Source organism: Cinclus cinclus, chromosome 2 (genome assembly GCF_963662255.1).
Source record: "Cinclus cinclus chromosome 2, bCinCin1.1, whole genome shotgun sequence".
NCBI classification, from domain to species: domain Eukaryota; kingdom Metazoa; phylum Chordata; class Aves; order Passeriformes; family Cinclidae; genus Cinclus; species Cinclus cinclus.
Genome location: NC_085047.1, coordinates 101449586 through 101468437, shown reverse-complemented (window position 1 = coordinate 101468437; position 18852 = coordinate 101449586). Strand labels below are relative to the sequence as shown.

At 41.0% G+C, this 18852-nt stretch overlaps 1 protein-coding gene across 1 annotated transcript in view; it reads right to left on the bottom strand.

Annotated features, from left to right (window-relative positions):
• Positions 1-3352: 3352 nt before the first annotated feature.
• Positions 3353-18852, bottom strand: part of REPS2 (RALBP1 associated Eps domain containing 2) — a 90751-nt gene continuing 75251 nt past the window's right edge. Inside the window, exons 15-18 of the mRNA XM_062515134.1 lie at positions 8851-8934; positions 6184-6329; positions 4003-4108; positions 3353-3421 (exon numbers count right to left, since the gene is read on the bottom strand). Coding sequence (XP_062371118.1) covers positions 3353-3421; positions 4003-4108; positions 6184-6329; positions 8851-8934 — 405 coding nt within the window. The remainder of the gene's footprint in view (positions 3422-4002; positions 4109-6183; positions 6330-8850; positions 8935-18852) is intronic.

The window sequence follows — 18852 nt, the reverse complement described above, 5'->3', positions numbered from 1 at the left end:
AGAAATGCATGACCAAAAGGAAGACATGTGAGTGCACACTTACACTCATACCAAGGAAGATCCTTACCTGCTCTGCTTAGCCTTGTTCTGCAGACAAAAATATTTATTTGCCCACTGAAGACTTGAAAAGGGGCACCAGGCTCATGGTCAGCACATCCTCTCAAATGCAAGGATACTGTGCTGTTCTCCTGCTCCATTTATCCTCTCTTGCTGGGCATGTTGTGCTCTGCCCAAGTACCTACAGAAACCACTAACTGAGGACAGTGACAGCTCATGCATGGGAATGTGATCCTACTCCTTTCAGCAGGCTGCCAGCTGTGGCAGGCAGACCTTATTTGCTGTTCTGGGTCAGGGATGTCAGGGGCTGATCACTAGCTGATCACTCACCTGCAGCTCAAAAAAGTACCCTGAACATTAAGCCAGTGAGGTCTCCCTTTCTGACCAAATGGTTTTGGATGTAGGAGCATCTCCCACCCAAAGTTTGAGAAAGTAAAGCTCTCTGCAAGAAATTATGATTTTGCTTCACCCACATTCTTCTAAAGAAAAGGTAATTTTGAAGAAAATCTGTAATACTCAATTTAGATGTAAATTTGGACCAACCAGGGCCTGCTAACAGTAGCCATGAGCATGTCTGCATGGAGCAACTGCCAGAAGCACCGTCGCAGCTTCATGATGCCTTCTCCCCTCCTCAAAATGCTAACAGCTTCCCAAGAAGAGACACATTTTTTTGTTTTGTGTGGGCTATCATAAATGCTTAACCACTGAGACATACAGAAGAGTGACCTCCTGCATCATATGTATAACACATTGACATCTCTCCCTGAATATTTCACTTTATGGATGTGTGAAGTAGTGCACCATCATCATGGCTGACATTTCACCAAAAAGAATACAAATCAACTCACATTCTAGTCATTAAAACTGAGTGGGGTATTTGATTGCAATGCTGAAAATAGAGTAATTTTAAATACACGTATTTATCAATCCAGTGGTAAAGTAACAGCCAAGCAAGTATTTAATTGTTGGCTAAGCAAGTATCACAATATCCAGCGAATGAAAAAAACTCCTGGATTTTAGAAGGGAGACATTTGAAAAATACAGCATAAAGCAGACTCTTCCACTCTTCCCTTGAACAGCATCTATTCCATGAACAACTCAGGTGAAATAAATGGGAGATTATTTCAAGGGAAGCTCCTATCAAACATGAAAAAGTCCTCTACTGCCTTAAAAATGCAATGTGCACACTTCTTTGTAATAATTTAAAAGCTTCCCTTAAAAAAATCACCCATAAAAGAAAAAACAAGTGTGCCACGAAATAGTAAGGTCTTATTAACCAAATGACAATGTATGAACTAAAAAGCAAACAGAGCGAGCACTTAACCTCATTAAATCTCAGGAATGACTCAGTAGTATTATGAACAAATGAAATAAATGATGATAAATTCTCAGTGGCTCTTATGCAGATTCCCAGAAAAGCCTGCATTCTTCACATTTTGTCACTGACCAGGAATGATCATCTGACCCCAGCTATGCAACAGCCACATGAGAGAAGTCCCAAATCCAGAAGAACAGTTGTTGCTTGTTGACACAGTCCTCTTTAGTTGAAACAACACTAATGCATTACAAAAACAGACTTTCAGCACTCTGCCAATGCTTATTTTTACCTGCAGACTTCTGGATTCATGTCCCACTTCCACGTTCCTTTCAGCAAGAGTAGACTGTTTCCTTACCACTTTAAACACTCCCAGTGATGCCTTGCTTATCTCTCATCAAAACTTTTTGCTGCTCTGGTGCCCTCTGATATCCCATGACAGCCATTCCATGACACACCCCAAGGAGAGGTCACCCAGCTGCTTCAAGCCTGCTTCTCCTCCCTCTCAGCCCCAGGGCCATCCTACAGCTACAGGGAGCAAGCACCACACCCACAAGGGTGACAAAATTGCTGCACCATTTCTGCAAGGCGACCACATGCACTTAAATCAGGTCAGTGAGACCTGTGCAGGATCATTGTTCAAGGTGGACAACAGGTAGGTGACATCTCCTTGCAGTAAAGCACACCATACCCATGGTGGGAGCAGGGTTGACATTATTATGTCAAAAGTCACTCAGTCCAAGACTATTGCCCCAAGAAATACAACAACATTCATTAGCCAGCTTCCACTGAGACCAAAGCCACCAGCCACTGCATCCCCGGAAAACTCCCTAAGGAATTCAGCTGGCCCTGGATCAAATGCAGGTTAAAGATTAATCTTTGCTTCTTCCTTTAGAAAATAGATGTGCATTAGCAGCTTTCTCCTATCAGTAGCATCTCCACTGATGTGCAAAGGAACCTTAACAAAAGCCTGCTGTAAAAGACAATTACTTCCATCTCACATTTTATAGCCTCATACATAGCACTTCTGATATCTTTCCTCTTCTGGAAGTACAGTTCTTGTACACATCCTTAAATCAGCAGCTATTAAGACAACAAAGCAGACTAATACAAATGTACATAGAATAGCTTTTATAAAAGATGCCCTGAATGCATTTTTAACCTCTTGTTAGAAACACACTGTTGGTTAAAGAAAAAAAAAAGAAAAGAAAAAAGCTATACACCAACCATCTCAAACATGCTAAAAGAATGCAGAGACACTGGTAGTTGCAAGCAAGTGCTCAAATACTGGTGATTAGAAACAACTGTAGCTCAAAAAGATTTCTTTTCCCCTAATTTCCAAAATAATTATATTTTAGTATTTTTTACTGTTCTCTTATATGACTTGAACTAATAAAATACAAGTTCTCTAACATTAAAATACATCCGTGATTGCATAATAAACAGTACTAAGAAAATAATTATTTGACATGTGTTTGAGGATAAAGATTCTGTACATCTTACAAGTTCTATTCCCATGGTATGTTAAATCCACAGGTACTCTACAATGCTACAATCCTGCAGGAATCAGTAACATCCAGAAGTACATCTCAGAGGATGAGTTTTCAATTTAAGCAAGAATTTGGAAATGCTGTACCTCTTAATGATCAGGGCAGGAGGTGCTGCCAAAATGCATATAATCAGGAATTCTTTACATAAATAAAATACTCTCAAGTTATTAATTTCAGGGATAAACTGCATTTACACACTAGGCTGGGAGGAGGGAGGAAAGAAGGCAAAGCATCCCCCACTCAGAAATATTCCATAGTCAGGTATTTGTTCTCCATACTTTCCTCACCTGCAAAGGCAAAACGTGCGTAACGGGGCGAAGAGAGAGCCAGTCCTCCCCAGTGCCATGGCAGAGACCCTGCTCAGCTGCACTGAACTCCTCTCCTTGCAGGGCTGCTGGACACTGCTCTGCTGCTGCTCCTGTGTAGGAAGTCACAGGACGGTGACAGGACGGAGCTGCTCCAGCTGCGTTTCCAGGGCAATGCGCTCCTTGTGAACCTCCTGCAGGATGAGAGGTGTGTCAGAACTTTTGGGATGCTCGCATGTATCACCCTGCTCCAGGAAAGGGCAGCCAGGCAGGCTCTCATGAGCTCCCATGAAAGGGCTCCCCTGCCTGTGTGGGAGCTGGGCTGGACTGCAACTCCTCCAGGGTCTGCTTCCCCGACTGGGCAGGCTCAGAGCCCCAGAGTGGGAATGCACTCAAGCCTCAGTGCCAGATGTGCCTGAGGAGTGCCTATCAAGTCTTCTGGTCTCCATAAAAACAGCAGAGCTCTGCTCTGTCAGAAAGCTTCCAGACAGCAATACAACTTGAAGGACAAGTTCAGTTTTCTTCTCTTTTGTGAACTTAGACAAGCTTCTAACTTTTCCTGCTGCAAAACACAGGTAACAGCACTGGCCTGCTGAAGATGGAAGCAAGTAAGACCTGACCCAAGGAATGATGGTAATGTGCTCTCATTAAAAGCTTTCATCTCTGTGCTTATTTCAATTACTGTCCCACATTGTCTTCTGATTTCAATACTGCTGAAGGTGACACCTTACTGATTGCAGAGAGCTTTGTCACTGATTTTCAATGTGTTCCTTACCTTCAGCTGCTGCTGAAGCTCACTGTTCAACCTGGCGAGCACAGCATTGGCTTCTTTGTTTTTTCGGATAGCAGTCTGAATAGCCTTCTTCTGCTTGGAAGACTGTCTGCCAGACAGATAAACACAAGACATTTCAATTAAGAGCCTCAACACTGGCTGGCTGATGCCAGAAGAGCAGCCACCCATTTTGCATAACTCTCTGCACCCTGGACTATGCTTCAAAGACAAGGTATAAACTACAGATTTAAGAGAAGAAAAATGTAACACTGAAGCGAGATGGCTGAATCAGGTGGAATATTTGAAACTTGTTAACCTGAATGACAGAAATATTTTAGGTTGTCTTAATTATTTCAAAATCACTGCACTCTCACTGAGCTTAAGAATGATCCCTGCATAGCTGTGCTTATCGCAGCATCTTTGCATTAGCTGTTTTCAGACACGTGTAGAGTTTAAAGAGTCAGAAGTGGTTAACAGAAAATACAAAAATAATTCTATACAGAAGGAAAGGACATTGGCATGAAAATTCTGTCTCAGAGTTTTACTGATTCTGATGTTTCTTTAGTTCAAAAATTAATGCTTCTTTTATTCAAAGCAGTCATTTCCACCAAAATCATCTGACATCACAAACATGAAGATGACTTCCCTCAGTTCTTTTGCTGCTAAAATAAAGGATGTATCTTTCTAATTTTAAGAACATATTTTATTAATTAAGAATTTTTATTGCTTCATAGCCTGTGGTAACTGATCTGGAGGAAATGACAGCTATGCAGACAGGTATAAAAAGACAGCTGTACATAAGGACAAACCTACTCAAAGCAAGAGATAGTAACAGCAAAAAAGAAAGAAAATACAGACTGAATATCCCCTTTCCAAACAGATTATTTTAAAGTTTTACATGAGGAAAGAAGAGCTCTTTAATGCCAGATTTGATCTAAAACAGATGCCCTATTTAAATATGGTCCAGTGGCACACAGTCCCCATTAGCTCTTCTCTCTTAACAGAGCTGATGACATTGATTTTTGCAATAGACTCTTTCCCGCAGCACAGTGACAGGACTTTATGCTATTATCTTCCAGTGAACTGTCGGTTTTCTGCTTCACTGTTTTTCTGCAAACTACTCTCCATAGGCTATAAAGTAATAAATGAAAGGGGAAAAAAAAAAAGCAGGGCAATATATGTCTGTGGCTATTTTAACATTTCAGGAAAGACACAGACGACAGAACTGAGATGTTAACAAATGCTGTTATCTTTGAACCACTATGGAATATACACTCCCAAAGCACAAAATAGTGCTTTAAGAGCATCCTAGGAGTCTCATTACTTATTCTAATCTCCAATTATGCAGCTCAGATTCAGTCTACTGATAAACAGTCTGCCAAGAAATGTTCAATTGATTTGGGCAGCTCGATTTTGTTTCAGACTGAATTAGAGGTCTTTTGCAAGGCCCTGGGTAATGGTGGGGTATAATGTTTGCACGGTGCTTCAGCTGAGGGAGATGCAAAGACCCAATAGGGTTGCAAGTGCTTTTGCTTACTATTTGTACAGCCCCTTCTCCACCACTATTAAATACACATAGAGTGAAATCCCTAAAAGTCTTTGTTGGTGACAGCTTTGACTGCTCTATTTATGGGAGCAAACAACACATGTTGGGTTTGGCCATTATCAGATGGACTGCAAGTGGTCTGTGGTTCATCTCACACCAGTGGCAAGCCCCTTTCCGACATGCCTTGCAGTGAAGAAATATCACAAGGATATGACAAGGATATGATCAAACATTTCATGACTCGGCTTCCTGGGCATTAATTTGGTCATATCTGTCCACATGAAGGAGCAAAATTCCAGAAGACACATGCAAGGCAGAAACACACACCCTTACATATAAAAGAGGTTGTGTTAGAGATGCTGGTGTTAGAGATGTTTGAACAGCTAGGCTTGCTCCTCAGCCATGTATACTGGGTACTAAAGTAGGATAGCTTTGAAGAGGTAATCTACCCATCAAATACCACTGACAGTCACTACAGGCTTAGTCTGCATTTGAGAAGACTGATGTCTACAGAGACCTGTATCTTGTGAAGCATTCTTAGAAACAGAATATTAAGCACAAAATTATACAAAGAGCAAACCCTGCCACATCAGATCTCATGCTGCAGTTTGGCATGCTTGGTTGGTACAGGTTTTTACTTTTGGACCGGGAGGTGAGGCTTGACTGCTGGCAGGGACGAAGTCACATTTATAGTGGGAGAGAGTTCAGGGGTCTCCAGCCCTTGTGCTTCTGTCCGGAGCTTCCTGCGGGCAGGTTTGGAGGGTGGTTGAGCAAGAACAACCTCCTGAAAGGAAAGAGCACAGCAATGTTAACTCAGGCCATATGTGTCCCATCATTAGGCTGGAGAATACTTGTGACACATAAATTGCTGACAGCTGGTTAAGATTTCATAATTTAAAGACATACAGAACTTAATTCCAATTTGGTAATAGCCTCTCAGGTTTCTGACTTTGAGAAAGGAACAATAACTCCTGCAATCCCTTCATGAATGAAAGGGTGTTCTGCCTTCATCTGGATAACAGGCTCTTCACAACTGGGTTGTATAACTTAGTGTGCATTGGGTGGAAGTGGAGGTGCAGGTACAGGTATAAACACTAGCCCTCAGTTGACCCAAAAGCATTCAAAACAAAGCAAGACTTATTTTTTTACTCTGCTCAGTTGGAAAGAATCAATAATCAATCACTTGCATCCCAATTTACTGCCTCCCATCTGGCATGGAGCTTCTCCCTTGCTCTCTTACATGAAGCAACACTGAATACACTTTTGAAATACAAATACAAGAAATTATCCATGCAAAATTAACATGATGAAGTATAGAAGCCAAGCAATTTCTCTTGATAAGTTACATCAAAGAAATAGTCTGGGGTTTCTAGGTAAAGCAGTGTCTTGGATTTTTATTACTTCAGTAGTAAGAGGTGTTTTCATTATTATAGATTAAGACATCCTTTCTTTTGCAATGAGAAGTAGTTTTACCACCTTACAGCTGATTTAAATTATAAATATAATGTATCCTCTTCAGTGTATTTTACTGTTAGACCTATTTCACAAGGGATAAAACTATTACTGCCTCATTTCATGAATGAGAAAGGTAGGACTCAAAAAGTTGAATTGACTTGAGAGCAGTTTTCTCAGCATCAAAGAGAAAACCAAAGAAGAAATTTCACTATCACACATTTTACTGGGCTAGATTACCTTACTACTGTGTTTTCACCAAATGTTAATAAAATAAACAAAAAAGTAACGGGGAAACATTCAATGACAAAGCAATTATGAGGGAAAAAAAACCACTGTAGTAACTAGCCTGACTCACAAAAAAATACTATGACTGATACAAAATGTAACCAACATAATCAATCATTCATATTAGAAGGGTTGCAATTATTAAAATAATTTGAATTATAAGGAAAAACATTTAAACATTAAAAAACAGTTCTGTAATTACTGAAAAAAAAACCCTAAAAATATTATCGGATGTTCTGATCAGGATGTCAGCACATCATGACTGCACAGATCTCTGATAATGCTCTGAAATCCTCCGCACAGGCACAGCTCCCTGCAAACACACCCCATACAGCAAGGGTGGAACTTGCACATGCCTTCCACAACTATAATGCCAAACACACTATCCCAGTCTAACCTAAACTGCCCAAACCCTACCAAACCCACAGGATAAATCCCTCTTCCCTTTCAAACACAATACTGTATGCAATGCTCCAAGCAGATCCCTTGGCAGGGGCTCTTGGGCTGCTGCACCAGGCTTTGCAAGGTGGGTCAGCTGTGCAACAACCACCTGCCTCCCACAGCCTGGGGCTTCACTGCATTTTAGGGAACCAGATGGGATGAGGGTGAGCATGAAGTAGGTGGACTACAAAGACTTCATTTCCCCAGAAAGGCAAAAAAGCAAAGCAAGGCAAAAGCAGGGCCAGGCTAGAAGTAGCACAAGATGAGCACAAGCAGAACAAGGACACTGTCACATACAGAAAATGGTGACACTGGATGTTTGTCTGTGCCCCCTGTTACACCAAGAAGTGTGATGGTGCTCCCTGGGCAAGGTACATCCAGCACCTGCCAAAAGTTCTTGGCTGGGCTGTGTAAATGCTTTGCAGGTGCCCTCTGGCAGCAGGAGGGGCCAAAATGGGGAGGATCTGTATTTGCTGCCCTATCCACACCTGTTTTGGCTGGGGCTGGTGGAAAGAAGTGGTCAGGTGGTGGACCAGGAGAAAGAAAACACTCACAACCACTGCTAAGGCCACTCCATCCCTAAGCAAGGCCCTTTGAAGTGAATTTTAATTTCAGTGCTTACTTTTTACAGATGATACATTCATACAAAAACATATTAGAAACTGCACATCTTGAGAAAATCTCTTCCAGTCTATGTACATTTAGTGGCAGATCCTGACCTCTAGCAAACAGGTGTGTTTACATTAAAATCAAATCCTCAATAACAGAAACTAAGAAGTGCATCACAATTTGGAGGAACTGCAGGGAGGCAGGGCTGGAGTACAACCAAACTCTTTTTTGTTTTCCCTAAGGCTCCACAGGCCCCTATTGATTTGAAATAAATAGCAAGCTGCCTCTCTCAAAGCACGTGCATAAATGTGTACATACTAAGAGGTTTCTTAATGATTTATCCGAGTTGATGTCACACATGATCACAGTTCTCTCCAGTGTCTTGACCTCCAGAGAACATAAACATGTAAAAACATAACCCTAACCATCTGTTTAATTGCTTTTAAACTTAAAACAACCGCATTTGTTGATGAAGGCAAATCACTCCATAATGGTAAAATGTGTACAGATCTCACCTTTTTTGCTGAACTGTTTTCTTCTGCCTGCAATGGGGTTCTGTTCATCTGAGGGTGTAATTCAACCTCAGATGGTTGCTCTGTCTGCAACAACAAATCAGTCATTGCTACACCCAGAAAATGACTAGCAGTCACATACAATAAAGTCAATGAAAGGAAATGTTACACACAAAAGGAAAGTCACTTTAACAATTCAACAGTAGGCAAAATGGAGATCTAGGGTGATGGCTGAATGGATGACATATGTCTTTTGCAGATTTTTAATGAAACCATATTCTTGCATTTGATTGTGCTGCGAAAATCGGTGAAAAGTTTTTTTAGTGAAGCATTAGGAACCACGTGTCTGAATGTAAACAATCTAGTACCCAGAATTTTTTCCAGAATTACTATTATGGCCTAAATATTCTGAAAAAAAGCTAAGAGAGTGGAAAAAAGATATAAAGATCTTAGATATGCCCTGTCACCTTATCACCTGAAACTGATGAAAATCTATAGGAGTAAGCCTCTGTCTTTGAAGTTTGTGAAGCTGGAGTGACAAAGCCAGAATCATACCAAAAATTCCAGCGAAGTTACTGAAAACACAAGACATAAAAAAGCAGACAAGTCTTTCCTCCTCCCTTCTCACATTTCAAACAGAAATTCAGCTGAAAACTCACCACCCACATTTACACATCTGCAAAATGAAACACCTGATTCCCAAAATACCTGACTGAGAAGCACATTAAAGCAGAGGGTTAATCCCTTGCTTTGCCTCTCACGGAAGTTTTCTGCACCTTTTAATTTCCTCCACTAGGACAGGGCAGAGCACTGGGGAGGGCGGCAGGATTTAGAACTGCCTGTTCCCAGGTGCACAGCAGCAAACATGATATTATAAACACACTGTGGCTGTTCTCTGTCCAGAACATATGGGCTGACTGTCCAAGATGGGCAAGGCAGGCAGGAGCAGGAGGCTGAGCCCACTTGGCACTGACAGACAGCCCCTTCTCCTCTTTCCCAACTTGTGCCAAGTTGGAGCCAGGCTGGCAATGGCCCCCAGGCAGCAGGGGCAACCTGCCATCCTGCTCCCTCCTCAAACGAGGCTCATTTCTACACAGGTGAAAGCCTGTGTTTAACACCAAGTCCAAGGCAAATCTCAAACTTTTAAGGGGCCAGGATTTTAGCCATAATAACAACTTGTTGCACACTAAAGAACCTAACTCACTGTTGCCAAGAGGTTTCTGCATAGGCCCACCAAGCTCTGTAGCAGTCACAAGTTTCCAAGTGCTTAACTGGAAGTTAAATAAAAACAACAGAAAACACTGAATTTCGTATATTTAAAAAGGAGGAACTTTTCCACACCATTTTTATTTCTTCCATAATAGACACAATAAGAGCTGTAGGGAAAGGTGCAGGGGAAATGTGGTTCTGTGGTACAGCTCTTCTCCAATCACAAAATATCAAACGTGTGCACAGAGCAGGAAGTTTTGAAATTAATTTTTTTAAAACATATGTGAAACTCCTCAGGAGAAAGGGACTGACAGATTTCTCTCCCACCCTTTTTAAAGTGTGCTGCATCTGTAGTGTTACCTGATGGCTAAAAAACCCGCAAGAGCCCCTCACAATGTAATATTTCCAGTATTTAAATATTAATATCTTAATTTAAAAAAATAATAAATATTGGATGTTAAAATTTGAATTTTGAAAAGCTTTTTATATATTGAAGGGCTTCCTCTGTAAATGTAGATTTCTGGTCAAATACAGTGAAATGGAAAAAAGCAAGTTTTTTGTGCACCTGCAAAAATCAAAGACCTCTAAAAGTCCATTGAGTGCAAAAGAACATTTCTTTATCATCAAACTGAATAGCCCATAACCTCCCTGATTTCTATAACCACTTTTTACATATTTGAAAGAAATGAAGGCTCTAAACACTGCTTGCAGTAGCCTGGCAAAGTCCACAAGGGTTTCATGAATGATTTGGGGATGGCAAAGCTCAAATAATGAGCACAGTAAGTTTGGGCCACATCACTTTGACAACCCATTCATCCATTTAGGGACAGCAAGAGTAAACCCTTCAGAGAGACATGTAATGCACATACTAAAAAGTCCTCATGATGGTACAGCTTTGCTGCAACACCACAGAACAGGGTACAGGACAGACAGCTTTTAGTGGCAGGGAGCACTAGATACCTGCCTTAACCTGGCCAGGCAGGCAGTTTCTGGTGCTCACACTCTTGTTGGGGTCTGTACTAAACCTTGCATCAAAAGCAAGAATATATTAACTTATTCCACAGAATGAAGAGGAAAAAAAAAAACCCCCAAAATTATCAACTGCAGGTTGTTTATGTATAGATAAAAAATGAAACTTTTGAAGAACCAGTATGTTCAAACAGGGTAGAAGTAACTGAAAAGATTGGTATTCTACAATGTCAGTTTCAAATAATCAGAAAAATTGAAATCAGAGAAGGTGCCTAGAGAGAAAAGAAAAATTAAAAAAAAAAAAACAAACAAACTTTTGCAGAACCATCCATCCTCTCTCCCTCCTTTTTTTTTTTTTTTTTTTTTTAGTCTCATTGCCCTGCAATGAGCAGGGCATAGAAAAGAACAGCATACTCTTTTAAACCAAAGGGAACCGAAAAGGGAAAGAGGGAAAGAAAGGGTAAAACTCGTGTTCTGGTGAAAGCAAATATAACTCACAGTGAGAACATAAAGAAGGGCAAGATATCAAAATCTGTGAGAACAAGACATTTTTGCGAGTGATGTGTCAGGCACAGCCTGCAGCCCACGCTCAGTCAGGGCTGTGGTACCCACTGGCTGTGCCTGGGTCACTGGGCTGGCCACAGCTCCCTGCTGCCAGGACAAGAGGATGCCAAAGTTCGGCAGCCAGGGTGCAGGGGCTGGTACAAATAAAGAAATAGCTACATCTGACAGGAAAAAAAATAAACAACAACAACAAAAAAACAAAACAACAAAAAAACCCACAAAAACAAACACCCCCCCAAAACGCCCTATTTCTGGCGATGCAGCTCCTGCATAATGAATCACACCAAGTGACTGCCATGTCCCTAAACTGCCACCTAGTGGCACAGGGACCCGCCACTTCCAAGGGCCTGGCACATGCACCGTGCACCACTGCAAAGAAGGTTTGCTGCACAGCCAACACATCAAAGTCTTCTCTGAGTGGCTTAATGAATACATCTGCAAGCTGATGTCTCCCCACATTGTTCCCACGCAAATTATAAAGGAAAAATAACTCCTGCTTTTTCTTTTGGCAAAAGGATTCTTCGCAGATTTCCTTCGCTGATTTGGATGCGGGGTTATTTGTAGTCTGCTGGTAGTGGGCAGAGACAGCCTGGCTCAACAGTACTCTGGTACTCTAGGGGAGTACAAGGAAAAGGAGATTCTTCAGGAGCAGCTGAGGTGAATTCCCTTTAGTTCTTCATCATTTTAATACCATGCCTAGAATAGTCTGCCCACAACTCATTCAGAAACACGGCAATAAACAACCTCTCTCCAATCACAGAAATGTCTTAAAATTTTCACGCATCTTGGCACAATTACTTTTGGGTTTAAATTCTTTACCGTTGGTTTATTAATTATAAATTATGCAAATGGTCTTCCAAAGCAAACTCCATTTATGGTAGTGTAGAAGTGCCTTGATGGAGGTGTCTCACATCCTTAGAATGGAGTAAACTACTGACACTGGTAATGCTGCTCTGCTGGCTGGTATGGCTGGGAACACATACAGGGTTACAGGAAATGGGAAAAGAATATCCTGGTTGTCTGCACTGCCTATAGTGCACTGCAGAGTCTGCAGACCAGGCCTATGGGTGTCTTGATTTTGGGAAGCAGGGTAAGAGACCACAGAAAAGAGCAAGAGGGTGTTCCTATTCCAAATTTCCTGAATCACAGAATCACTGGGTTGGAAGAGATCTTCGAGATCATCAAGTCCAACCCATGCCCTAACACCTCAACTGGACCATGGTACCAAGTGCCACATCCAGTCTCCTTTTAAACACATCCAGGGATGGTGACTCCACCACCTCCCCAGGCAGACCATTCCAAGAGATTCTCTTTGCAGAGACCAGTCCAGTTATATTAGCAGACAGTATCTCCTGTTTCCTTAGCACAGTCTCAACTTTTTTAGGAATAGCCATACCCTTCTCATGCTTCTAGGCAGAGAGTAGAAGTGGCCAACAAAGTTTCTGTGCAATGGCCACAGACAGAGCCCAACCTGTGGCCTATGGCCAACACTGAGCACTAGGACAAATAATTCCTCGTCGTTAAGGAGAGTATTAAGAGTTGCAGTTGCTCATTATTTCATTGCATGATCCCTGACCAGCCATGATCCACACTGCTCCATATGATGAGACTTAACAGTTCCTTCCTACAAGAATATGTAACACTCACTGAAGCACTGAGCGCTTCAGAAGCCTCAGATGAAAGACATTCATAACTGTAGGAGAGTGCAGTACCTTAACAACTGGTTCTTCCCTTACACGTACAGTTCTTTTGCTTTGCAATGCTAGATTTCATGTAGATTTCATACCCACTTTTCAAGACAATCCCCAACTGATCTTCCAGAGCAGATCTACACCAAGCTTTCATGTTTCTGTTACCTGATAGCCTTCTTGCAAGAGGTGAAGCATATATACATTCAGTAATTCCCACAATTCAATTTCGCTCACACTTATGCTCTAAGCTAACTTTACACATGGAAATAGTCCCATTGTACTGGTTCTACTCACAGAAATGAAATTATCTTTGTGCATTCACTGGAGTAGCCCATAATCATTACCATATAGCGGCAATGCTTAGCTTTGCAAAAAAACTATTGAGAACAGCTCATCTCTGAGAAAAGGTAGGATACCAAATATACTTAACACTCTGCATGTGCCCACTGCAATCTTTATCATCTCTGTGTAAGTTCATTTAAGAGGTATTTTGCTCCTTTCTAAACACCCATATTTTTGTGCTTAAAGCCAATTTCTGGGAGTCGAGACATCTCAATTCCAGTTTCTGTGAGTCTCCTGCATCCCACACTGAATCATCAATTCTTTTTATTGCTTATTACAAAAACCAAAAATGGTATGACAGCAAAAAAACCCCACAGGGATGCAAATGCAACAAGCTGCCAGGGTCTTAGTGTGCTGCCTGCTTTCTCAGCACTGTGCAGCCCTGAAGTTTCGATAAGCTTTTTCTTTCCCTGAGCTATCTGAGGGCTGGTGATAAGGTTGAGGAGAAAGGCAGTAAATACAAACAAATTGCTGCAATGTTCAGCTCATTCACAAGGAAAGAATAGGACCCAGATGGAAGTATTAACAATCTGTTTTAATACTTCAACTTCCACAAAACCAGATTAACGTAAGCTAGAAAGGCATATGTGCATTCCACTAGAGATATAGGCCTTGGGTTCTTAGCTTCTTTTTTGTTGTTATGATAAATATGAAGCCAAATTAAAAAATTGTTACAACACATTTTAATTAAGATACTCGCTTTCTTCCACTCCTGCAGAAACCTCTTTAGAAAGGATTTAACAGCATCCATCAACTACTCCTCAAATTCAATTTTAACTGTGCTACTTTCCACCACTTCTTAAATCACAATTTATTTTGTCTGGCTGTCTTAGATTTAATATATAATTTTCATGAGAGGAAGATAATCCATTTGTATTATATTAAAGTGGCAGATGGCAAAATCTTTCACGCTATAGAAGTCTTTCAGTTTCATTACTGTTACATACTTCTTCAGCACCTATTGCATGACTTATACAACATATGTTATTCTGCAGCCAAAACCATGGAGATAATAAAAACAACCCCAACCTTTCCTTGCACAGTGGTTGTAAATGCAAGCTAAAAAGTATTCCTTTCATTTAATATAAAATAGTTATTTGAGAGAGTACCATCATGTATAAAATTGCATGGTGCCAAAGGCGAAATCTTTACTTTTTTGTGGGGGCAATTTTTATTTATGCAACAGAAAAGTTCCTTCCTGTAAAATTCAAGGTGTCCTGCCAGCACTTGAAATTCCTCATGTAATTTTACAGAATAAAGGAATGCCTGAGTATTTTCTCCAAACAACCTTGTAAGCAGGTCCAACCTCATTCCCCATGCATCTCTGCTGTAGCCAAGGACGCTGTGTGGAGGGATGCCTGGACCACTTCCCAGCACAAAGCCTGCACATGGCATCCTGCTCTGGAGGCCCAGAGGTCTCAGCAGGACAGATGGGAAACCTTCCCCACCTCTTGGCCTCAGCAAGGGCACATGTAATTGATGGTTAAAAATCCAGCCTGAGCCACGGATTCAGCAGAAAGTGGAGGCATGTTAGTAAAGACAACTTCTTGAAATGTGTCCCGGTTTTCATTTGCAATTCTGGATGACGAGTGGCCAAAAACCTTCAAGGAGCTATGAAGTATCAAGTAACATTTGGAGAGCAGAACATTCAATACATTAAAAAGAGTAATATTTTTGCTTTCCAACACCACCAGGGCTGTGACTGGGCAGTGACCCACCCATCACCCCTCACAGTGCTTAATTTCCAGGATTTCATCAAATCAGTACCATCTAATGGTAACGATGGCCACTAAACTGACAGCTGAATTCTGAGCTCGTGTAACTCAGTGAAATTTGAATCTTCAGAGCTGCACTGTACTCAGGGTACTTCAATTTGATAATGTTAACAGCTGCCTACCTACTCTACTTCACTTGAATGCTTTGCCTTCACCCACAATTTCTTCAGTGCCTGCCAAAACTGCCAGCATGGAATCAGTGGGAAAAACACATCCCAAGGTCTCCAGAAATAAAAGTGCAGCACAAACCAGTGTGAATTTACAAGACCAACAGGCTTAAAATTGTGACTCTGGGAAAAGAGACCAGGAACATCAGTTTTTTCAGCCAAGATATACAGTTTTCTTCCAGTCCCACTGTTTTCAAATTCCCTTATAAAGCACAGGCAGGATTGAAGATACGCCTTCATTGCTGGACAGGAAGGTACTGAAATAGAGTAATTTAAATAAAGGAATGTTGATCTAACTGGGCAACATTGCAGATAGTTAGCTGATGTTGGATAAATTCCTAAAGTTATATTTGCTTTTTGGTGTTCATCCGTAATTCCTATTAACATAAATACGTTACTAAATCTCCCAGGGAAAGCAGCTGTGGTAAATGACTTCTGTAAGCTTAAAAGCCAACAGTAATAAAGTATTATTTTGTTTTCCATCAAAAAAAATAACAACAGGGGCTTATATGAAATGTGCATACATGTTTGGCTCCAGCAGAACGTTATTCATGAGCATCCCAAAGTGATTTTCTATCTGAAATCTGTGTCACTGCAAATCAGCTGCATAGCTATTGCCTTCCTACCATGATTCTTGCACCTCTACATTACACAAATTTTCTCTGTACTGCCCTGGATCCGCACAAAATTTTGGGGCCGCCTTTATGCCATTTTTCCTTGATGACTTAAGTTTGCTATCAAGTTAAGAACACAGGATGAGGAAAACTTACCCAAGTCACTGAATCCAAGTCACTCTGCAAGCCCAGAAAAAGCCCACTGTAGACATCTCCGAAAGTTACAGGTTATCTGCTCTATATACAAAAGCATGCCACGGGAAATAAGCAGAGCTAAGGCACTGCCAGTATCCTAAGTCTACAACGGCTTGTAGTATATTAAATATTTATGGTCAAAAAAGTAGGGAAACTGATATGGATAAAATTATCCTTAAATCCAAGAAGCTACTGCAGAACTGCTAAATGTGAGATGTGCTACTAGAGATCACAGAAGGTGTCAGTGAACTTACACACAGGCTTATGCACAAAAGGAAAACACTGCAAAATAACATAGCCAAAAAATCCCTTCTCATCTATGCATGAGTGTTTTTCCATGCATAATCTTTCCAAGAACTCTTTACAGAATTGAGGCAAAAGTTTAATGTCTTTTTTTTTTTACAGGAAAACAATATGAATTGATGAATCTAATAAGAGAGTTAATGCTGCAATTCACAATGCCTTACTGTAAATATAAATTCAAAATGGCTTGGGGTGCAGAGAGGTATCAGGTGGAATTCGGGTTAAAAGATCATGAACTGAAGCTAATGATGTAACCACACTATTTAAACTGGCCTTTTGTCCATCTTTATTTATTTGAGTTACTTACAGCCACCATAGGGACCTCAGATAAAAGCATCACTGCATCAGAGAAGTGTCTGGTGAAAGCTCTGAAGAAACCTAAAGTACAGCTTTGTGGACTGATACAAAGTCAATAAAATGCTGACTTTGGCAATGGAGGCACATCCTGAGAAGGAACTACCATGGCCTTTTAGAGGTATCAAGAAAAACACAGAGTTAAATCCACCAGCTCCAAAAGCTGTTGTAGAAGTAAAAAGAGATGCAGCCACCACCTGTAAAGGCGTCTGCCCAGCAGAGGTGTGGAACACCAGGGGCTGGCAGCAGCAAGCTGAGCAGAGAAGCCAGCCCTGTGACTATTTGCCATAAAGAGGTCCTCACAGCATCCCAAGCATCTTGGGAGCATCCCAAGACTCGACCCTTCCACAGTAAGCCTCTGCATCCCCTGAGCTGTGAGGTCAAGGCCACAACAGCATCAGCTGTATCACCTTGTGCTCGGCTCACCCAGTAATACAGTCCTTGTCCCTTGTAATTCAGCTGCCTGGACTATGGAAGCACAGCTGGATGTGAACATAATTTAGGAAGTTCGTGATATGAGTAGACATATTTGGCACACTCTGAATAACCATATTCAGTCAACCACCAAGGCTGATTTACCTTGGAGGTTCTGACAGGAAAAATAATGTTTTCCTAAAGGCTGAAATGAATTCTACTAAAAAGCACTGCAACACAGGACCAAAGTCAAGGTGCCATTTCTATATTCTGCTTTCTATATTCTGGACTTCTGATCCACTGAAATGTAACACCTACCCCTGGGTACCTCTGTTTTATGCACTTAGGTCTTTACATCCCATGAGCCCTTTAATCTCAATCTAAGGACCCAACTGGTTCAAGCTGCTTCTCAGTCATCCATAGGAAACCATAGTCCTCAGAAAGAAATTACTTCCCTTTCCTCTTCCATCAACTGACTTCCAAAGTTGAGCCAAAATAATCATATCATGACCATACTTTTAAGGTGCACAGCCACCTGAAATATGCAGGGTTTGCTTCACATCCAAGCTACATTTATCATTAACAGTGTTTAACTGCAGGCGTACAGCAAAATGACACTAAAGAATGATTTTCAATAACATTGTTGAAAAATAAGTTAGAAGAGAAATTTAAGCAGAGTTTGGTAAATCTTGAAACAAGAAAAAGCTGAATGTGCAATTTCAGCCTCATGGCTTTTCTGCAGGTCTTGATCCTGTCTCAGCTTTGAAAGCAGATGCCTTCCTCCAACTTCTCTGTGCTCCTTGAATCAAGGGCCCCACTGGACTATGGCAATCCATATGTTCACTATTGCTTACATGCTATTTGCAAAGGTCAGCTCAGCTGAATTATGGCCCCATCATATATACTTCCCTACTGTCTGTTACGTTCATCACAGAGAGCCATGCTTGGAGAAAAAATAAACAAAGTTATTATGTTTTCAAGAACTGGTTCTACATACAGTTTTGGAAGTCATGAGTACAATAGTATTTTGATATTTGATTCAACATCTTCAAATATTATCAGAAATAAATTAAGTAAATGTAAGTGATGCACATTAGCAAAGCATCAGCTGCATATTCATTACTGAGCAGACAGAGAAACCACTCTTTTTCTTTTTAGAAACCAGACCTTTGTAATGGAGAGGACTGGGCCAAAAACCTCACATGAGAATCTTGCGTTAATAATTTTAAAAAGGTCCATTTTGCATGTCCCAGTGTAGGACAAGCACTTGGCTCAGCATTTGGTAAGGAAGCTGCTGGACATGCATAAACAAATTAAGTTGTCACTCCCCTGCCAAAGAAACACAATGTGATCACAAGACAAGAGAATGGACAATTAATAGAACCTTGCTTAAAACCAACTGTTTTGC